Raw genomic sequence first — 22786 nt, forward strand, 5'->3', positions numbered from 1 at the left:
CTTGAATTACAAGAGAATAAAGCGGTCCAGTAGGCAGTGACGTCAGCACACAAACACAAAAGGCCCACTGTGTCACACCTTTGTGTGTCTCATTGTGTGTGTGTGTGGTTCCCACTGATACGCTGAAAGTTCAGAAAACACCCCTTATTGTAACCATTAACAAATAATTCAATCGTAGTCCAAATTTGTGTATATTTTTAAGTCAAAATAAAATTCTACAATTTAGGCGGGAAAAACAGAAGACTCATTAGAAATAATAAAGAGGGTTGTCAGTAAAAATAGAAATATCATTTTACATATTAGTCATGGATCAGAGATTCAAACCATTTTTGCAACAAAATTTAATCAACTAATTGAATTACAAAGTCAAAAAAAATCCAGAAAGGCAGTTGGCAAGGAAATGATGTCAGCACTTGAAAGATGGAACCTTGAGGGACTCCACATGAAATTAAGCCTTAATATTCACATTCTAGCGATTATATCACAATAACTGCATATATTGTGTTATTTTCTAAACTGTTTTATGTGTGTTGAGAGTATTGGAATGACAATAATTTAATAAACAACGACAAGTATGTGTCAACAAGACAATAACATAAGTACAGGAGATGGCAGTGCACACAGTTGGCAACAATATACATTTTTCAACATTTACACACTAGAAAAAAAATGTTCTCATTCTCCATTATGAAAGTAGTTTAGCGAGAAAAAAATAGTCCCCGGAATGATGACTATGGTTTTTGTTATTTGTTGTATTATTTTACGTACAGTGGTGCCTTGAAATACAAAAATGACAAAACATTATTAATGTGGGGAATTAAACTTGTATCTCAAGTCACCAATAAGTTGGGATAAGCAATCTCCCTGAAAATTTGCATACATTTGACCCCATTATACTAAATGCGTTGAAAAAAAAAACTATTTTTTTTTCCCTTTATTCTTTAATAAGTTGGGCTAACTAGCGTTTTAAAAAAAAAAATAAAACAAAAATTGAGGGGGGAAAAAAATCAGAGGAAACAAAAAAAATTAACCCCATAAAGTCTTGACTAAAGTGATAAACCACCCTTCCCAAATTAAATATTTTAAAAAATATATCTATGAATAGAATCTGAGTGGGTTAACGCAGCGTGGGAAATGTGGCGTTAAATGAAAAGTAAGAAAAACTGTTCCCCTTCTCCCCCCTGCTGGCGTTTTTATTTACACTTGCGAAGGCGGCGCTGGCATGCTTGCATATGGAGCCGTTTAGCCCGGGTTAGAGTTCAGCCAAACAACACGTCGACATTCCACCGACGCTCCCAGTGACACACGCCTGTGATGCATCGCCCGCTACAAAGAGGAAAAAGTGACGTCCCCTAAGCCCCGAAAACTAACGCAAGCTAGCATTCTGCCAAAATGTCCGCGCGGGGTCCTGCGTCCGCCTCACACGATCTCCACCTTGGAGTTGGGGTAGACGGCCACCACGTCGTAACCCTCCGGAGGCTGCACACGGGCTTTGGCGTGCGTCTCGCAGTACAGGTTGTCCTCGATGAAGAAGTAGCCGCGCTGTTTCAGGTTGGTGCCGCAGTCGTCGCACACGAAGCACTCCGGGTGGTACAGCTTGTCGCGGGCCTTCACGATGGTGCCCCTGCAGGGAACAGAGGCGGTTCAAAAACATGTTAAAGATATAACATAGCTAAAGTAATGAGTTAGGATTTCATCAACATTCATTTATGTTAAGCAGAAATACTTTTTATTTTTTCAAATTTAGTGTCAAACTAAAATGTCTGCCACCATCTAGTGGATGACAGTGGAATTACACTTAATATAAACAGGAATCAAAACAATTTGATGACAACACACACACACATATTGTATGAGAGGGTGTGTGTGTCTGTTATCATGCTTACTTGTTAATGAGTAATTCATGGCCATGACATCAGTGCTTACTTAGACCTGCTTTCACAAGCAGGAGGGCTTGGTACCACCTTTTGTATTTGTGTGTGTGTTCACAATTTTCTTGATGAATAAGACTGGGTCATTTTGCTTGTTGGTGCATGTCAAACCAACTGAGTAACAGTATTCAGTATTCAATGTTAAATGGAATTGGCTTGTACTAAAATGTTAAAGAGCTAGCAGCTAGCGCGGGGGAACTTACACAATGCCGTTGGTGCAGCGTGTGCACTGCGGGAGCTTCTGGAGGCCCGACACGCCGCTGGGGAGGGGGCTTCCCAGTTTGGGGACGGGCGATCGCACCGGCGACTTCAGGCTTCTCATTCTATCTGTCGGAGACACACCTACAAAAAAAAAAATCTAAATGAAAACAGCACCACTTTACTGTAAATGATACATTTTACAGAAATGATTTTACATGCGTTGCATTCACATTGCAGTACAAAATCAAATCCATTGTCGGGTTTCACGTTTCCAATGACATCCAAAGCGCTCGCACGCCACGTGAAATGGACCATCAATCAGCGGAAAGGTCTGCCAACGCACAGTTAGCGCGGTCGCACGCTAACGGCGTTGTTTTCACTTCTGTTTTGAGCATGTCTGCTATCTCGAGGGAAGCAAATTTCGTCTGAAGCGCTGACACTGCTTTTATCTGTTTGCGAAACCACGGAAAATCCCCTTTTGGGAGATTCTTTGCTTTGTTTCCATCAAGCACTGAGCGGCGGTATGGCGTCAGCTAGCTGCATTAGCTAGCTACATTGGCTAGCTACTACGAACTAACATAAATAGAGAGGGAGGACATTTTTTTTTGACACAGGAAAAGCAGAACAACTTCTGAAGTCTACTTGGACTCCATCTCCAGCAGTCTGTGGAATTTCGGTAAACAGGCCCCTGTGTTTGCTTAGGTTCCCAAAGCCCCTCAAAGGCAAATCCTTCTCTCAGTGGGGGCTCAACTTGTCCGTCAACATGATGGACTTTGTCCTCCATCGAGACGGTCGCCGTGTGCTTTATCTCAACGAGACATGCTATCTATTTGCACTAATGCGGAACTTCATTGAAGTGAACTGGTCTAAATCAAGATTTGAAAATTGGGTTCGTACAAAAGATAGCCATGACTATTTATGATTAAACGTTTGCATTGTTGAACTTTAGGATGAACAAATATCCCATGTGGAAATTCCAATGGTTAAGACAGGCCATTTTTCTCACTTTATTGTCCTAAATGCTTTTTAGAGTTATTTAAAGAGCCCTCATCTTCCTCCCCCTCCTCCTCCATGTTTTCCTTTTCTTTCGCCGCGACCGTCTATAAAAGGAAAAGTATGTCAGTGAGACAGACGGGGATTTATTATGTCGTTACGTGACTAATGCTCAGACACGCAAACGAGTTTTCTCATCCAGGTGCTCGGCGTCTCGCGTCTGACTGCTCGGGCATCGCTTCGTTATGGAACAACTATAGAAAGGAATTTCCTTTCATTTTCCTTATTTTTTTCATTTTCTCTTAACAGTGTCAATTTTAGCTTCAAGAGCTGCTTACCTCCGTCCTCGGCCTCCAGCATCCCCTGCAGGTACTTGAAGGATCCGGACTGCTTGGGCTCCGAGGATGGTTGCTCGAAGTCCGTCAGCATCTTATAGACATGCGACTGCACGTCCACGCCGTCGCGGCTCTGGACGGGGGAGGGGGCGGGAGGCTCGGGGCTAGGAGAGACACTTATCTTCAAAATAAATCTCAGAAGTCACTTGACCTAGGGGTAGGTCATATCCTTACCTGTGGGGGGCGCTCAAGTTGAGACCTGCCATTTTGCCGTGTATGGATCGGTCCCCGTTGCTGCCGTTGGGGGCGTACAGCGGAGTCGGGTTGTTGTACTGAGCGTGCCCGTTACCGTAGGTGTTGCCGTGCCCGTTGTTGGTCTTGGAATGGCCGTTGAGCGGATGGTTGGTGGCTTGCAACTGCTGCTGCTGTTGATAATTTTGCACGGGGAGCAGCGGAGGAGGCGGGGGTTCGGGGGTATACGATGGCTTGCGGTTGTAGTTGCCGTAGCCGCTGGTGATGGGACGGAAGTTCTGTGGAGAAAAAAAAGTCATGTGTTAGAGAAGAAAAAACACAAATTCAAGAGACTGAGAGTGTATAGTGTTTGCGTCCCAATACTTTTGTCCGTGAAGCTTTTCTTCAACAAGCAAGAATTTCTTTTTCCAGTGGTGTCCCAATACTTTTGCACTGGCGGCTTATCCAGATGGATCATGTCAACAGATGGGAAAAGCTGGAATTCATCCTGTCATGACACTTACTGGGACCACACACACACACGTACGCACGTGTCCTCCATAACCAAGCCTTTTCTGGAAGCTTCCTCTCCTCTGCACCGGCAAGTTTACATCTCGGCAAAAAAATAAACTTCCCTGTTATCGGCCGATGCGCCCCAGACAGACGATAAAATCCAGCCAAAGCAACTCAAAGATCCCGTCAAACATTCCGACAATAATTAGGACGTTCAGAGACGAGTCAGGGAAGTCATGTAAGACTATTCCGCAATGCTAATGCTAATGCTACAAAGTCAGTTTGAAGCCATCTCTACAGCAAAGAGGTTACCTTAGGTCAAAGAGACACAGGCGTAACGTGAAAGGGAGAAACGGCAAGGTAGAGGACCTTAATAGAAATCATGTGTTTGGAGACCCCTGCCTGGCTCAGCCCTGATTGGCCGGAAACCCAAACATTCACACACAAGCCACTACCTCGTTCTCCCACGAGGTTTAATCCCCGAAGACGGAGAAAATGAAGCCCCTTCTCATGGCGCTCTGCACCGCTAAGCAAACACAAACCCGCCCTGCAGGGGAGCAGAGACAGACGGGGGCCACCTGACCCCATCAAGAGAAACCCGAGACGGATTTCGGACACTTTTGAGCGGATGAAGGGTGAACACAAACAAGCAAATAAAGCCAGTTGCAGGTGTTGAGCTCTTTCTAAAAGACTTTTCCGCCACGCTTGAGCGGATTCCCTGGCAGGGGATTAAGCAGCGGTGGTCCCTGTAAACACACAAGAACCCAAAACCCTCAAGTGATTCTGCAGCGCTAAGACAGTCAGCTGGAATGACTACAACTGTTTTTTTTGGGGGGGTAATTCTTGGAATCAAATAATCTTGTTCCATTCAGAAAACTATTTGACCACTAGAAAAAGTGCAGCAGCTCACAAAAAGACCTTCAGGCCGAACTTTGGACAACCCTGCCGGCAGAAATTCTTCATGTGTCAGCTCCCGTCGAGCCTGGAAAAGCATCACGCTGCGGCTTCCGAACTGCCACGCATTTCCGACGTGTTCCGCCAGGATTTTTTTTTAATACCGACCAGCAAGCTACCCCCAAGAGCTTCCAACTAAGGTTTGAAATGATGGCGGAAAAACTTGCGGACACTTGGATTCTAAATTGCTGACGAAAGATTGAGACTTTCCCAGAGAAAAATGCTCTCCGGTAGGAAAATACAGTGGGCGGATGGACATGATGTTATTTTAATTCCATAATGACGTCAAAGTCGATGAAGTCATTTTGTTGACATGGGAATATGCATGCGTGCTCAAGGTTGAAAGAAATTACCCCCCCAAAAAATAAAACCACACTTGACTACATTTGAATGACTTCCAATTGTTCCCATTGGTCTTCCTGTTTATAATTTTGATTTTGGCCCTCAATGTCGTGATTGCGATGCCTCCAGGGCGTCCGCTTTTGAAGTAGCCCAGATGGATGACAGTGACACCATTTTGTTTCCAGATTAGCTTCGCCTCGGGCTACGTGTGTCTTAAGCAGATGAAGTCTCGGCAGTCATCGAATGTTGTTTGTTACGATTAAGCGAGTGAGACGCTGGCGTCTACATTTTTATTCGCCGGATTGTTGGTCACCCAAACAAAAAATTGTAATTTGTCTACGGTGCCAGATCTGTTGAAACCCACAAAGTCTTGACCTCGACCGGAATTTCCGACAAGCACGAGACTATTATGCTACGTCAGACTTATAAGTCTTTGAAAGCAACTGACGTGTATGGCAGCTAGCCATTTGGCTAACTTAGCAATCCACTGCCTCTCTCAAAACCTTCGGACTGTTTCTGATTTGTACGACTGCCGCTTTCAAGTCCGTTTAGTCGTCCAAAAAAGTGTCAATTGGCCACGGTATCGGATATGATGAAATGGACCGTTTCAGAAACGACCGGCACCATAGAGGCATTCGAAACACATCCTGAAATCTAAATTGACCTTGACTGAGGTTTGACAGTTTCAAATCAGAATCACATTGCCGCAAAAAACCAAACATTTCAACTCACTCGACCGCAATTCTTGACGAACGCCACAAAACAATACGACTGAAAACAATACTCAAGCGTCTATTGATGAGGTGACAGAAAATGAAAGCTACCTCAGCTCTTTCCCGCCCTGGCCGAGAGCCCTGACAAAAGACGTTTCTCACAGAGCCGTCATTGTCTCTTCCCAAACGTGTCAGAACCAGCGGAAAATTTGAAAAAAAGCATCGGCAATAGGCTTCATTCTGCCAGGAGTATCCTGGCAGCCGATACGATCGGAGAACAATCGACTTCTTCAACGCTGAATGTGTTCATTTTTTATTTTAATACGCTTTCCCCGGGACATGCTATTCCTGGAGTGAATCTCCAGCGTTGCGTTTCTATGGATGCTGTTTATAATCAACAGAGACAGTTTCCTTGCTTAATTTACAGCCCCAGATGGCAAGTTGCGGTTTGTCGCGGATGATCAGCATGACCATCAAAAGAGCAGGATGGAGTTTTAATGGATTTTAAAAATGGAGATCAAAGTTGCTCACGATGAAAAAATTTAAAAAAAGAGATTCCCATGGTGAACTTTTAATTAACAAAAGAAATGGAGACAATCAAAGCATATCCTTGCCACAAAGCAGATAATTAAGATTTGATGTTATATTGAAATATTGTTATTATTTGATATATTAAGCACCTTTAATAACTTTTGGGAATGTTTGAAAGAACAAAATTTGTGATCTACCTGCGAGTCCGGTTCCATGTAAGGGCTCATCTTGCCGTCTTCGCTCCCCACCGGTGACCAAACTCGTTCTCCTGATCCCGACCTGAAAGACAAAAGTCTTGATGACCATCCCCGTTCTGGCGAGACCGGATTTTGTCACATTACTACTTTATTTCCAACGTCAAAACAGTTGCAGACCATTCATAAAAGAGATTGCGGACACAACGAACCAGAGCAAATGACGACAAATTCTCAAGTGTCGAGATTTCTGCAGAACCGATTGACCCCTTGATGCGGTAGATAAAGTCGTCAGCACGTCATAACTCCACAGTACGAGCCGTCAAGTGGTTTTTGGCTTCTACTGAAGGTTGGGGGGGGGGGGGGGGGGTGATGACTTATGACATATATCTTTAGGTTGCTTGTAATTGACTCCAGTCCCGTTGACTTACAAGAACTAACATGACTCAGTGATTGGCAGCTGCGACGAGATACATCAAACTGTGAGCTGGCCTTGTCGGATAATTTACGCCTTCCCTCGGCTCGGGTTTCATTTCACGTCGCCTTCCGAGGGTTCTGGTTGTAGATTTATCAGTTGACGTCACAGAGGAGCCACTTCTGATATGGACCAAGAGCGCTCTTATGAGGCGTCGGAACGGTTTCGTGGTGTTTTTGGAGTGTTTGGTCTCGATGGCGACCGCATATACAAGAGCCATTTGTACTCGGACGGAAATTACACGAGTTGACATTTTGGGGGAGAACACGATGTTCATGTCAATAAGGATATTAATGGGTTTGCGGAGACATGAGTGGAAAACGCATCATCAAATTCATCATCCATTCTTGAACTCTTGGTTCGTCTGACCCCGAGGATTAAAGGCCTTCCAAGGAAGTTAGCTTGATTTATCGAGCAGTAAGCTAACGGAAGGAAAGATACTTTGCATCAAAATCCAACCGTGGGCTATAACAACTTCTAAAGGAGCATCAGAGAGTCCCAGGACGATTTTTATATTTTCCAGCCCTTGACCAGGTTTAATTTCCTGAAGGTCTGGTTTTTTTTTTTGGGCAATGGTCATACCGAGGATGAGACACACTGCTAGGAACGAAATCGAGATGTGTCCTTTCATGGAATAGGACCTGAAGAGTCCTGGATCACACCAAAAACAACAATCAATGATGGATTGTGGCTCCAAAGTTCTATTGTGGCATTTTACTAAGCACAAAAGACAGCCTGGGAAATGGGGAGGGGATGAAGTGAGTTTCTTTTGTCCCCACTGGAGTTGTGTGTTGCTTTGGTCCGGTGCAGCCTTGCGCGTAATTCCTTAGCGGTGAGTCACAGGTCACATCTCCCAGCGCCAGGGAAACCCAGACTCTGTCTTTTCTCGGCCCGCTGTTTGTAATTCTTAAAACCCTGGAAAAAAATCTTGAACAATCTACTTCATCGTGTCTGGAGAAGAATTAGGGCAAAATGATTTGACAGATTTACGCAGAACATGGTAGAGGCAGAACCAGCAGATTTTTCTTTTCTTAATTAGAACTTGCCCCTGGTGGAGATGGATGATCTTCCTGATAACTAGTCATGTTGATCTAATGTGAGTGAACTTGAAGCACAGAGAGGGTATCCTTTTATGAACAAGACATTCTTTCAGTCCGGGCTTTCAGCACATCCATCAACGAGGGGGGGGTGGGGGCATCCCAACGGCCTGGCAGTCATCCCAAGCGCCATCTGCCTCTTAGGCCTTTGCAACCGCACGGCTTTCTCCGATAAGCTGATGGAGGTATAAAAATTAGAGTTGTGGAGGGGCAACGATCAAAACGTAGCCCATGACACTAATAGATGAGGAAACATCGAAAGAAACATTCTTGCTTTACGCGGCAGAGGTCGGATCCACGCAGCGCACTGTAATTTGGGTTCCTAGGCAGACTTGCAAACTCGTATATTTGTCCATCTGCAGCACGGGCAAATTACAGGTCTCCCGTTTTGACTCGGAGTATTTATCGTTGGGGAAAGAAGTGTTGTCCTCCGTTGGGATTATGTTCCTGTGAGTCAGCACTAATGGCTGCAATTATTTGTGAAATATTTCATGTGGCAGCAGAGCAATACTTTGATGGAAACGGAAAGTCTCTTCGATAATGTCCTTTCCACTTCGACGGCAGCTCGTTCCGCCAGTATGAAAAGTCTTCTTGACGTAAGAGCAGAATTAAAAGCCACATTTTGGCCGTGTTATCTTAAGTGCGGGGAGGAAAAGTTGCTGCAGCTGCACAGTAGCTGCACCTTTGTCACGAGCGAGACTGACTTCCCGAAATAACATCCCGACGTGGACAAACCGCTACTTCGTGCTCAGCTGCTTGGACGGAAGAGGGTGTTGGATGCTTTCGAGCAAAAGTCGAGTACAATGGGGAGAAAAGTTCCTGATTTAGAGCTTTGACCTTAAAGAGAGAGAGAGGAAGAGAGAAAGAGAGAGACTCCTCGTCGTCTGCCAGTTTGGCAGTTTTCACTTGTAAACGAGTCACAAGGGCAGTTTTTCAACTTTTCCAAGCCTCTCGTGCATTTAACTCTTTCAGAGTCGACGATACCGATACCTGCTGATGACGAGCGTGAGCTGCCGAGTGCAGTTTTTGATGAGATTCTGGGCCTCCATGTGGGTCATGTGCTCTGTGATGTCATCGTTGATGGCCAAGATGGTGTCGCCCGGGCACAGGTCTCCCTGGGCCGCCTTGCTGCCGGCCGTTACCTGGAGGCAAGAACCAGGTGAGGCGTCGGGATACGTTCAGGTCGCCGACCCGGAGTGAAACTCTGTGATACGAATGTTCTCCATCTGATGGAGTTGGTATGAAAGTGATTAACTTTACCAGCTTAGGCAAGCCCACTGCATTACTTCTCGCCAGTCTGTGATGTGGTTCCAATAAACCCAAAGTGGTTCGCCACAGTTTACTCGAGGCCTACTTTTTCTTTCCGCAGCAGCCCGTTGAGGCGGCGAGATAATTGCGCCGCTTTAATGCTTGTTGCCAAGTTGTGAAAGCCATTACGGCTCCGTGAGGATGGAGCAAAGACAAGTTCATCTCATAAAAGATTTGGTCGGACTGAGTTGGAAATAAGACGCCGTCGGGACGCATCCCTTTCCGCCGCTTTCCAACGCAAAATTACTACCCGCGTCCCCATCTTGTGCCCGAAGGCCACGTAGTTGATATGATGTTGAAGTTAACAAGCGCCTTGTCTGTCAAGTCGTGAGAATTTACGATCTTCTTGTCATCTGCGTGTCGACGACTCGGCAGTAAACGTTAGTACTGTCGCCCGTAATAAATACAAGTGGCGAATACTCGGATAATTTAAGTAGTCCGTCTTAACAGCTTTGTTTCAGCTCGACGAGCCTGCGTGTAAATTTGAGCAAATTGGTTCCGAATCCGGAGCGATGGTTACCAATTTGATCCCTGCCGCAACCTCCTCATGCGCCGAGCCGTTAAGTGTTTTAAAAGCCAAAAAGCTGAGACTCGCGCTCCGTGAAGTGCTAATAGCTGAGTCGTGTGGTTCACATGTGGACTTTTTAATTTACGGCCTCTGACTGCCGCCCCCACGACCCGGTCCCTCCCTCTATTTTTCCCCCGCTTTTACCCGTGACTCAGTTCCAGTAAACTGAGAGGTCATTGTGCGAAGTAAGCGCGTGTAAAAACAAACACGACACCTCAACACTACAGCACGGCGTGGAAGTAGTGCTTGCTTGTGCGGATAATCTCCCGACAGGAGGTCAGCGTTTACCCACGCCATTTAACCACCACCACCTCTAGTCCTTTGTTTGTTTGTGTGTCGCCTTATTGTGAGGCAAACCGACATTCTTCTTCAACAAGATGAAGTTGTAAGTATTTGGGATTTTTCAAGGCATGCTGAAGTCCTTTAAAAGCTAAAGTACGTCATTAATTAGAAAAATAACTATAAATGTCATTCCAAAGGCGCAGCCACAGGGGGCGCCAGCATTGTTTACTTTTAACTCCCAAACAAAGGCCGCTAATTGCTAACAGGGATAGTGTTTGAAATCTAAAAGCGTCAATATTATCCAAAGAGGAAACTGACACATGTCATCGTTTACATCTCTAATTAGCATTACGTGCTAAAATGCTACATCACCACAATGACATCATTCAGAGAGCAAAGTGTCAAGTAGGTCTAATCTGAGTCGTAAAATGACAGAGTGTCGAGGGGACGAGGTGCGATCTAAAGCTTATGCTTGTTGACATCACGTTGCTACAAACAAACTTTGTGCGGTAGTAGCTTTATAATTTGAGGCACCCAACTGTCTCTTGATGGATACTTTACGACATCCTTATTAAAGCATCTCTTGATCTTGGTGCCTAAATCAGTTCTTTATCTTGTTTTGTCAATTTTATTCTTATTAAACTCCTCTTTGAGTTTGAAGAGAACATTTGAGTCACAGCGGTTATGATGGTAGCCAAGAAAGGCCCCAAACTTCCAAAAGCTGAAGATTAAGTGGTCATGTCAGCGAAATGGGTCACATGGTCCTTTCCTCTGGAATGTGGTAGACGGAGCTCAAAGGTAGAAGGACATGGAGTTCACGAGCTAATCTATTCTTGTCTATAATGTTCGCTGAAGGTAAAAATGCTTCGTTGTGTTTTTGCAAACTAAGGTCACCTTCATGACATCATTGTTTGCGGCTGGGGTGTTTGTGCAATTGCGTCCGTGCTAGCAGCAACCTGCTGTCATATTTAACACGTCTTCTCCAAATGCCTCAGTTATCACGTTGGTGGCGGAAAATGTTTGCCTCTCGTTTGCGGCTGTCTCGCTTTAGCACCTCACGTTAGCCGTATTAGCACTTTACGCTAAGAACCGGCTAACTAGCTTAAATGTTGAAATGAGCTTTGAAGAAAGTTGTCTTTTTGTTTTGTCGGTAAACATATATGCTAATATTTGATGACTAGCCGCTCTCAGGACGAATCATATCTCAAATGCTCTTCGTCAGAATGCCGTTGACATCTTCAGCTGCTGAAGCGCAATCAAATATCGTGAAATTGACGTCGCTCTACACACAGATGCACCAGCTGCTCGCTTGTCTCGTTTTACGGGACGACATCTCCGACTTCCACTCGGTTAAATTACTCTCGGAAATGCAGCTTTCTTTTTATTTTTTTTATTGCCGCCTCGTAAATTCCGGCCATGCCGAGATAATAAGAGCTGTGGTACGTTGACGGTTGGAAGCAAATTGTGTAAATACCAGAAGTGGTAGTGAGAGCAAGTTATAAGGAAGTTTCAGGTTCATGTTTCAAAATGTGGGCTCTGTAGCTTTGGTTTTCAGGGGAGGGGGTTTTGAGTGAAACACCTGGAATCCTTCAGCAGCACCTATGAGCGATGATGAAAACCAAATGTCAGCAACCCCCCCCCACCTTACCCCTCCCAACCTCTGCTGTGTCTTTTCCCGCAGCCAGCGGCAGCGCCATGTGTTTATCCTGGCCGGGATGAAGCGAGTGGCTACTGGCGGAACCGCTGCCAAGCCCGCTGACGCCTGACCCATATACTGACCCACTGACGGGGTTCGGGAAAGTTCGCAGAGGTTTCGTACCACAATGGATGGATTATGTTTGTTTTCACAATTGTTTTGATGACGGCTAAAAATCAGAATTCGAGCGCCATGCTAAAAAGAGAAAAGGGTTGAACACCATGAATGACAGCAATTCACAGATGAAATTCAAGTATGCGAAATGAAACCAATATGATTAAAATGAAAGAAACGCAAATTATAAAATACAAATGAGACCAAGACATAACATATCTGAAATAGTCATAATGAATTAATTAAAAATCAAACATAATTAGTCAGTAAAATTGTTAAATATAATGCAAAAATGATTTTAATTCAACTAAATAAATAAATAAATAATAATTAGTTTAATTAATGCCAGTATAGGTTTTTAATCGCGCAAATTTATCAAATAAACTAATTTCATCATAAATAAACACCCCTTTAAAATATAGTTTTAATAATTCTCAATAAGAAAATGTGCGTCACTACTGAATCGCTGCAAAATACACTTGTACGCCACCTGACAGCTAGCATGCCCCGTTAAGTACTTTTAATAAGATTAACGAATTAACAATTAGGTTCAAATGTCGAACTTGCACGTAGCTCGAAATTGTCATTTCCGAGGGGCGAAACGTACCCTGGAGATTGTCAGCGGCGTGCTGAAGTCTCGTCCCCCGACCAGGCGGAAGCCCCACGGGGAGGGTCCCTTGAGAGTCACGCTGTAGGGCATGCCGGTGCCGGTGGAGACCGCGACGACGCAAAAGTATCCACGCGAGAAAGGAAGAAAAAGTCCTGCTCCGGGCTGCAGCGAGTCGACGCGATCCCTCCTGACAAAAACTCTCCCGAGGTCTTGAATCAAGTTTAAATAACAAGAGGCCCCCGTGACGCGTGTGACGGGGGCCGGGCCGAGCAGCCCGCCCTCACTCGGGACTCCGGGAGGGAGGCTCCCACTATGTGCTTCATGCAACAAGTCCATCCTCTTCCTCATTATTTTCACCGTGATAGACGACAAGTGATATTAGTGCTACTACAATTACAGTAATCCCTCGTTTATCGCGGATAATTGGTTCCAAAAACCACCCGCGATAAGTGAAATCCGCGAAGTACGGTCACCAACTAGAAGCGGAAATATGCTAATTCGCAATCGTGCTAACACGCGAAAACGGACTTCTAAAGGAATGTAAACGAAAATTTGGAGCAATACTACATTGTCTTACAGGTTAGACACATGTCTCCTCAATTTAGAAGTTTTATTTAGACTTTTAAATGTTTTTTTACTTTGAAAAAATAAAAATCTGCAATGTAATGAAACCGCGATAAACGAAACGCGAAGTAGCGAGGGATCACTATTAATCCTACTAATATGGCCACTAGTATCCACTTTATTCCTACACCTTTGCGTAAAATGTGGGAGTAAATTCTGGTATAGCGAAACCAGCGTTTTGTTTCTATGGCAACGGTTCATGTGACTCCACTTTCTATGACAGTTTCAGTCTAACTAGGTTGCCGCTCTTAAGAGAAAACGTTTCAGTCTCGCTTCCCGTTAATCTAGTTTTCTATCACGACAAAAAAATGGTATTATAGATTTGAAAAGTAATGCACTGAAGTAGTTTACAGGCCCAAACAAGTACGCTGAGCTCATTTGATGATGCGGGCTTGTACCTACTGAAGTTGCCAGTGCGTGATTATTATTTTACATTTGTCACTTTTTGGATTCTGTCATCGTTTGACTCGGCTTGCGAGTGAGTCACCGAGTTTTTTAATTTGCGGCGGGATGATCTCAGAAATTCCGCAGCATCTGTTTCAGACAATTGCCGGACTGTCTTGAGCTCTGAGTTAACCTGAGGCGGCCTTGCTTGTGTTGCATCACCACCACGTCACTGTCGTGATAACATTTCAGATGGTAGTCATTCAAAATCTCGCAGTGTGGCAAGCACAGACCGCCATTACTCACTTTTGTCTTTTAAAATCCGTTGAAATTCTTACAAGTTGTTTGACAGACTGACGGTGACTCATGACGACACTCGCAACTTGGCAAGTCTTCAGACTGCACGTTGACAGCGTGTAAATTACCAGGCCGCCAAATCCACAAAAGCAGATTTTTTGGTTTTGCGTCACCTCAACTTTGTAGCTGCTTTCCGTCAAGTTGCGTTGACGTCCAACAGCACTTTGCTTTGCATCCGGCACGGGCGGCTTGCGAGCGCTCCTTTCTACATGTGCTGAAGCAATCAGGGAGCGTGGCAGCCTTTCAAAGGCGGGGCTTAAGTGCGGCCTCCCCCCACTCGGTCGCCTTGAGAAAATCCCCCGTGGATCACTAAAGATCCAAAAAATCCACGTTGCTGTGAGACATCAACTGGGAGGTTAGCGGCGCCAATCAGATAGCGCCTTCACGTCGAAGGCATTCAAAACGAAACCATCGAGTCATGACCTCCTTGACGAGACGAGAGTTGACCTAAATTGAAGGGGTCCGCCGGGGGTTCGGTGTAATGAAGACATGTTGTTACTCTTGGCAGGTGGGGAGGACAGGGGTTCCGCCACGAAACCCAAAACTCAGCTGACCCATTTTAGCTCCCGCAGTTCACTCAAAAGAAAACAGAAACCACTTTGTGTTTTCACCGACGTCCTGGTCGTGTTTGCGGTTCGGCGGCACTTCAGACTGGCATGTAAAAAGTCTCTGAGTCATAAACATGTCCCTTCAGAGATTCGACTGATGACCCGACGAGGCTATGCCTAAGAGCCCTAAGCAAGCGTCTGGAAGTCATTACGCCAAAGAACGCGCCGTCCCTCGTTCCTTGTAAAGTCGGCGTCCTTGAAGGCCTCGCAAGTGTAAAGTTGGCACAACAAACATAAGCTGAAGGTGAATCATTCGGCTAAACAAACCAAAACGAGATAAGCGCTGCTTTGTATCGGTTCAGAATAACGATGTCATTGTTTGCATCTTCCATGCTTAAAAGTTGGAAAGAAAGAAAAACTGTTTCCTGATAAACATGTTTATAGTTACTATAATAGTTTCGTCATTGTCATCATGCTATCGCTAGTTAGCGTTGAGTTTTTAGCTTGACCCCATCAAGAGATGCAAAACAAAATCCAGACACCAGACATTTTCTTTTGTTTGACTAGATGTGGCGAGGGTGGGAGAGGGAAAATGGCCGACCATTTTACGCTAAGTAAGTGCAGCGTGAAGAGGGCTTAACGGGACTTTTCTATTGCGGTACACAACCCCACAAAGCAACCGCAAAGTCTTCTTCAAATTCTTAATATAACAATCCGCCTCATCCCAAAAATCTGAACAGGCTGTTTTTCATGGCAATTCTTCCACATAAACAGATTTAGCCCAGGAATAAAATTGACAGTTAGCGCATGAGCTAGCCTTGTTGTGGCAAATCTGTCTTTGTGACTCACACGTATCTAAACACAAACCGGTGTGTCATTTACTTAAATAGTCCAACGCAAACGCTAAGCTGTCTAAGGAAACTATCTTTTGTGTCAAACTGTGTTTTTTGGTCCGCGTCCTTCACCCAAAACCACAAAATGACCGACGTCTCACCTCGTCGTCAGCTCCTTGGCAGGCGCGTGCTTCATTTGGCTGAGCGGGCCGCTCGGTGTCGGATTGACGTGTTTAATGGGCTTGTTAGCGCTAAGGCGCAGTGGAAACGGGGTCGGGACATCTTCATAGCTGAGAGGACGCTTTAGCCAAATGCTAAAGTTGCTCTGGACTTAAAATGTTGAAGACTGAGGCTGTTAAAGTTTGATTTGTTGGAATTTTAGATTCATCTTCATTGTACGAAATGATGAAACTAGCATGAAAGGCCGAGCTGCTGCGTCTGGTCCGGTCTGGTTCAACTTTTGTATGACATTTTCCCTGGTCTCCATTTTGTTGTTGTTTTTATTTGATGATTTCTTTTTTTTACATTCTTCTCTTGACAGCTTGATGAATCTGTTCTCTCGGGAGCACAGCTGCACCCACGCCATCAATTTTACCATGATGGTGGGACAGCGGTGGTCTTTTTGCCCTCTTGGAAACTTCGGAAAGGATCACGCATTGACTTGTTTTATTTCATAAAGATGACATCACAATAAATGAGCACAAATTCTTGGGAACTTGCGAAGAGACTGTAACCACAAACTGAAACGTCAACTAAAAATAAAACTTGTAGCCCGTCGCTAAATGTGACGACTGATTTATGTCTTCTTACTCATACAACAGGACTGGAAAGTAGTACCTCACCAGCTGTAAATCGGGAATGAGTCCAATTTCGGCCTGTGCCGTAATGACGTTTCATTAAAAGTGAGTGGAACCTAAATCGTGCAAAATGTGTTCAACTTCAATCATTAGTAGGGCAAGTTAGAACTTTTTTTTGTTTCAGGAGCCACCGGTCCAGACACATCTGGAAAAGCTTAACTTGGAACTAAAACTAAAAATTGGGCATGTGTGACTTTCCAAAACATGACGCCTTTGTGTGAAAAATTGACGTCATGTCATATTTTGTGAGTGGTTGCTTCGTGTTTAGTGCTTTTGATTAGCTTCCGAGTGCCTGGATGTGTGACATGCCAAACATTCAGTTCTCCGTGTGTAATCGCGTACTTTGCGCTGCCTTTTTATAGCAACAATCTGATGCTTGGGTGTGAGGATGATGTGAAGGAAAGGCTGACAAATCCTGCTTGTAAAAGGCTTGTATGAAATGAGCAATTAATTGAAAGTAAGAATACTTCGTCAAAGCAAGTTAATCTCTTGTAAAGGCTCGTAAAAGAAATTCTTGTGTGTACAACGACACCTGCTGGATGAACGTCTGTCATGCACCTTTACGTTTGTGGAAGAATTGCATCCTCCAGTGTAAAAGATACGGATTATATTAAATCCAAATTGACCTCTTATTTACATGTGTTGTGTAAACAATTTTTTTTTATCTGCACGACATTATGGAGATATTGACATAGTAAATATATACACCCGAAATTGCACGTATAATAATGATCAAAGCTTTTTTTGCATCCAGCACGGGAGTTGACTTTATGTACAACAATTACTAAAACCTAATATTGCTAGAGTGTTAATTAAAGTGGACTCTGGAGTTTTTGTCAGCATAAAGTAGCGAGCAAACTTTTTCCCCTCGCATCTGGCTGGGGATTATCACAAATCATCGGATGTCATTCATTGCTCCCTTCATTCATTCATCGGACAGCGGATGATGACAAACGGATGTTGGCGGTCGGATGCAGATGCGCTATAAATACGACAGCAAACCGCTCTTACATAATGGCCGAGCCGCACGCGCGTGCGTGCGCGCGCACACAGACATTTGCTGAACTGTGGGATTAGGACCTGAGATGCTCCTGCTCATCGTGGGACATCTGGAGGTCCCTGACATGATCGAGGTCACTACCTTTACCTCGATCTTTAATAAACACACAATAAACTGACTATTATAGGTAGACTTGCATTGTAGCAAATTCTGCTATAATTAAAGTAGTTTTAAGACAGGTGGTATTTTAAGGGCCTTTGAGTCAAATTTTCATTTTCTATTATTAATAAGATAATTAAATTTAAAGTAATATTCTAGTAATATAAAAGTGGGAAATTAATTTGTTTTTGAAGCAGTGTGACCGTGTTGAGTGCACGAGCTCTCACGTAGAGGCGTCATCGTGACGTCACGCGGAGCTGCGGCCAGATAGGCGGCTGCCTCATGACGCTAACCCACCAGTGACGTCAAGCAACCTGCGATGACGCCAGCGCAAGATTCTTAAAGGGCCAGTCACCTGCAATGCCGTGCAACTTCCACGATAATAACGATGAATTATTCAGCCCTGGCGTGCAATTTGGATCCTAGTGGCTCAACATTTCACTTAATTACTGCTACTTCATTTCCACCCCCGTTTTAATGTCCTAAATGGAGTCACCCACTGCCATCTCCCCCCCTCCCCCCTACCATGCACGACGTCCCGTTTCTGCAGCAGCGGGCCGCGCGCAGGAAGGAAGTCATCACGCACGGCAGCAGCCAGTCGGCGGCTTGTGCAGCTAGAATGACATAGCGAGTGAAAAAAAAAGAGGAAGAGGAGAATCCAGGCATCGACGCAAATTTATTTTAAAGCCTTTACACATCCACTTAGCCCAACCATGCTCATCAAGGAATTGTAAGTATACGTGTGTGCGCGCGACATTGAGGGTGGAGGATGAGAGGATGAAGAGGAGTGGTGTGTGTCGTGGAGGGAGGGAGGAGGGGGGGGGGGGGGGTATGCATGTCATATTTCACCGCATGAAGCGCGCGAGATGATGAAGGCTGTTGCATCATCATCCTCACGTGCAGCATCCGGCTCAGGCAAAGGCGGCTGTGCCCTTCAAATTCTGCAAATGGAATGTAGTGCTAAACCTAAGGAATGCGTAAATGACACCTCTCCTCCTCCATGTTCTTGATGGATGCACGGTGAAGGTGAAACACCTCACGGGGCCACTCTAGAACAATGTATGCAGCTAGGAAGCAATCAAGAAATCAAGAAAATAGGAGCATATAAGATTTTTAGAGCCTTTGTCAGCATTCCCAAGATGCTAAAAATGTTAGTTGCTGAGGCCTATTAGCTGCAAGGGCAAGGCGATCTGCTCACACCTAGCCCAGGCTCTTGTTTTTGTTTTTTTTGTTTTATGGCATGGTCACGTGGATTTAATCAATAAATTGCCACTGCCACAAAGGGGGAAAAAACAGGAGTGATGACTGACATGCAGCGATTAGGGAGAGTCTGGCCTTCAGCAGTGTACCTGGAAGTGAATTAAAAAGCATTAAATGGTGTCAACGCTGATAACTCATGCTCACACCTGTTAAAATAATCCAGATATAGTGTGGGATTAACAATAATAGCTGAGAAAAGAGTCCGAAAGGAAAAGTCCTGACACCGAGATTTGTCAGTATCATCATTACTGTTATTTCGGATGGTCCCGCATGCAGCAGCTGTGCCAGTTTGGGGTCGAGCCACAGATTAGCAAACAGGGAAGGCGGGATTACGCCAAAGCGGGCATACGCTGCATATTTCGGTTACATTAAAAGCGAAGCGGAAGTTTCACAATCATTTGGTTGTTATAGTGATTGTTTATTAGCACTTGTGTCTTTCACACTTAGTGGACCAGCCTGTGTGTTAGCATTAGCACATTTGTGTATTCATCATCATCATCTCGCCTTGTCCTTTCAAAGTTTTTCTATTAATGGCCACCTTCTTTTCTGTCTCGCAGTCGGGTGATTCTTCCTATCTCCGTGGAAGAGGTAAGTTCACAACACAGTCAACGAAATAAATTCCGCTTGTTTGATTGACTTTGTATGTAAACAAATTTGTTGTAGTAACTTCTTGTCGAATGATCTTTTAAGGCTCTAAATCCGTCTCGGGTAGCTCGTAGATGTCCCTCCTGATTCATTTATGTGCCTCTAAAATGTGTCTCCTGCGACCTTGACCTTCACTAGGAGCAGTCATTCACAAATATGTGATGTCGACGTTTTCCCTGAGGGCGGAAAAGAGCCATAAAGACCCTCGTTTTGAAATTCCCTCAAGAAGCGTCGGCTTTTATTTCCAGTCGGTTAACGTTCGCAGTTTGTCAGGGCGCTCATTGAGATTTATTTTACTTGCTCACGTTTCCCAGTTCACTCGTGTTGCTGCTTGTTGCTAGGCAGAATTCTTTGCCTGGGGGGAATTACATGTCATGCTAGTCACACACATACAACAAAAATGAGAACAATTGTTCTATTTTACATTTGCTACTCTGTCCTAAATGTAAAATGATTGGACGCCCTTTAATGTTGAAAGCAATTGTCACAGCACCACGAGGGTTCAAGACGTCGCCGAGCCGTGTGTCCAGATTTGTGGATTAGATCCGATTAAGAAAGAAAGGCCGCCATTGTTCTGCGCTTCCAGCAGTCACATGGATCAGCAAGAATGTGGATGGCGGGGGGGGGGGGGGAGATAAGCAAAGTCAGTCTCAAAAACATAAAGCAATCAATAACACGTTCGCATTTTCCTCCTTTAGTACCAAGTGGGCCAGCTGTACTCGGTGGCCGAGGCCAGCAAGAACGAGACGGGAGGCGGCGAAGGCGTGGAGGTACTCAAAAACGAGCCCTACGAGAAAGATGGCGAGAAAGGCCAGTACACGCACAAAATCTACCATTTGCAGAGGTGAGAACATCCATGAGCTTCACTATGCTGATTCGAAATATATAGCAGCGATAACACTCTCTATCCTGCAGTAAAGTGCCGTCCTTCGTCAGAATGTTAGCTCCGTCTTCGGCCCTCAACATCCACGAGAAAGCCTGGAACGCGTACCCGTACTGTCGCACAGGTAACTCGCACGCGCACAATCGTATTTCACAGCAGACTGATATTATTGAGGTGTTATAATTTCATACTATGACAATCCTACTGGGGAATGCAAAAAGGATACCATCAGCTTGGTCTCCTGCTTGCGTGGCGTCCTTGTGGAAGCCTTGAATAATTTACTGCATGTCCAGCCAGAGAGGATCACCTGATCCGCACACGCACACAATTATTCTGCGTATTGTTAAGATGGCCTCAAATTGCTTAGTCGTCCTTTTTTCCCTTGTGTTTTTTTCTTTTGGGCTGCTTTCCTTCACTTGGATACAAAGTTATCACTGTAAGTATATTGGAAATGTTGCACACAAACACATTGAGAAAGAACATGAAGACTAGCGAGAGACACTTGAACTGCTAGCGCAAGCGCGCGCTCGTTGGTGAGTGTCATCTCGTCTCCTCTCGCGACAGAATGAATACATGAAGGAGAACTTCCTGATCAAGATCGAGACGTGGCACAAACCTGACATGGGACGCCAGGACAACGTAAGCATGAGATGGAATTGCTTCCTGAAGTCTTGAGTCACAAAGCTAATGCAAGACACCCACCTTCTCAGTTGTGGTCAGAACTCCTGACCCGTTTTTTTTTTTCTTTAGGTGCACGGCTTGGATGCCGAAACCTGGAAGAAGGTGGATGTGGTCTATATCGACATCGCCGACAGAACCCAAGTGGAGCTCAAGGTGTGCGAAGCTATTTGGACCACACCACCCATGTGGACTTTGAATGGTATTTTTGTTCTGGTGGCAGGACTACAAGCCGGAGGAGGATCCCTGCAGGTACAAGTCGGTCAAGACCGGGCGAGGCCCTCTTGGACCGGACTGGCGGGTACGGATGGTGTTTGTCTATTAAAATGGCACTCCTGGAAAATATTTGACACGCTTGTTTTTGCAGAAGGAGCTCCCCAACAAGAAAGACTGCCCACACATGTGTGCCTACAAGCTGGTCACGGTTAAATTCAAGTGGTGGGGCCTGCAGAACAAAGTGGAAAGCTTCATCCAAAAGGTCCGACTCGGCATTTGAGGATCGGCGGCCGCCCGACGCAGCCATTGACTTTCCTTTCTATGCGTCCGCAGCAAGAGAAGCGCCTTTTCACCAACTTCCACCGTCAGTTGTTCTGCTGGATCGATAAGTGGATCGACCTGAACATGGAGGATATCCGCCGCATGGAGGAGGAGACGCGCAAGGAGCTGGATGAGGTAAGGATGGACACGAGGAAGTAGAAGGTGGTCATTGAGTGCGGCTCGTTTTGTAGATGCGAGTGAAGGACCCCGTGAAAGGCATGGTGGCGCTCGAGGATTGAGATCGACCCCCCCCCTCCCAAGATTGTGACTGCTGCTGCTCATCAGGTGTGTTGTCAAAAAGAAAAATGAGTAAAATTGTGCTGTAGCACCATCTGGTTGATAAATGTAAAAATGAATCAATAAATCTGTGGGTAAAAAAAAAAATCTTTAATAATGGATGTTTTTTTGCTAGATGTCAACAAACTGATTTGATCTCGAGTATGAGTAAAATCCTTTTCCGTCTTCTAGACCCGAATACCGAGACACCAGCGGATTCACGTCCTCCTCCCGCTCCAAACGACTCAACATGCGGCCATCCCCTCCGAAATCCCAGTCCTGACCTCCGACCTGTCTCAAATTCCTTCTCTCGGTATCATCTGGTTTGCAAGATGCTGGACCCAGTACACTCGTCGTCTGTGGTCTCCGTCCCTGCCCCGTTCACGGAAATCAATAGATCCATTTACTCATTGATTCATTCCCCCAAACCACAGAGTTAATTATCTCTGTCGTGTAGGATTTACTGAAGCTATTCCCATGTTGTGTGTGTATGTGTGTGTGTGTGTGTGTACACATATATATATATATATATATATATATATATATATATATATATATATATATATATATAGTAAATACATATACACACTATGCTAGGTGAATGGGCATAAGGTGGGCATTGGGGCGGAGTCATTGTATGGAATAATGCAGTATTTA

General features: G+C 44.9%; 2 protein-coding genes across 2 annotated transcripts; one reads left to right on the forward strand and one right to left on the reverse strand.

Moving 5' to 3' along the window:
- Positions 1-324: 324 nt before the first annotated feature.
- pdlim4 (PDZ and LIM domain 4) lies at positions 325-13341 on the reverse strand. The gene is made up of 7 exons (XM_037269566.1): positions 13086-13341; positions 9501-9652; positions 6942-7023; positions 3695-3990; positions 3464-3624; positions 2135-2273; positions 325-1624 (listed from the first exon to the last, which is right to left on the reverse strand). Exons 1-7 carry the CDS (start codon positions 13176-13178, stop codon positions 1420-1422), a joined length of 1128 nt encoding a protein of 375 aa, XP_037125461.1. The 5' UTR covers positions 13179-13341; the 3' UTR covers positions 325-1419.
- Positions 13342-18387: 5046 nt separating this feature from the next.
- pitpnab (phosphatidylinositol transfer protein, alpha b) lies at positions 18388-22668 on the forward strand. Its single transcript, XM_037269567.1, has 12 exons — positions 18388-18580; positions 19668-19698; positions 20454-20599; positions 20671-20762; positions 21067-21074; positions 21203-21277; positions 21389-21472; positions 21540-21617; positions 21684-21794; positions 21866-21988; positions 22045-22138; positions 22322-22668. Exons 1-11 carry the CDS (start codon positions 18564-18566, stop codon positions 22090-22092), a joined length of 813 nt encoding a protein of 270 aa, XP_037125462.1. The 5' UTR covers positions 18388-18563; the 3' UTR covers positions 22093-22138; positions 22322-22668.
- Positions 22669-22786: the final 118 nt, after the last annotated feature.

The sequence above is a fragment of the Syngnathus acus genome, chromosome 14, assembly GCF_901709675.1.
Source record: "Syngnathus acus chromosome 14, fSynAcu1.2, whole genome shotgun sequence".
NCBI classification, from domain to species: Eukaryota; Metazoa; Chordata; class Actinopteri; order Syngnathiformes; family Syngnathidae; genus Syngnathus; species Syngnathus acus.

Coding starts and splice junctions, on each gene's coding strand:
- pdlim4 (XM_037269566.1), bottom strand. CDS start 13,178: ATGCCCTACAGCGTGACTCTCAAGGGACCCTCCCCGTGGGGCTTCCGC. Junction 9,653..13,085: donor CGCCGCTGACAATCTCCAGG/GTACGTTTCGCC, acceptor TCTTGCCTCCAG/GTAACGGCCGGCAGCAAGGC. Junction 2,274..3,463: donor GCTGGAGGCCGAGGACGGAG/GTAAGCAGCTCT, acceptor TTTTTTTTGTAG/GTGTGTCTCCGACAGATAGA.
- pitpnab (XM_037269567.1), top strand. Junction 21,278..21,388: donor ACATGGGACGCCAGGACAAC/GTAAGCATGAGA, acceptor TTTTTTCTTTAG/GTGCACGGCTTGGATGCCGA. Junction 21,989..22,044: donor CGCGCAAGGAGCTGGATGAG/GTAAGGATGGAC, acceptor CTCGTTTTGTAG/ATGCGAGTGAAGGACCCCGT.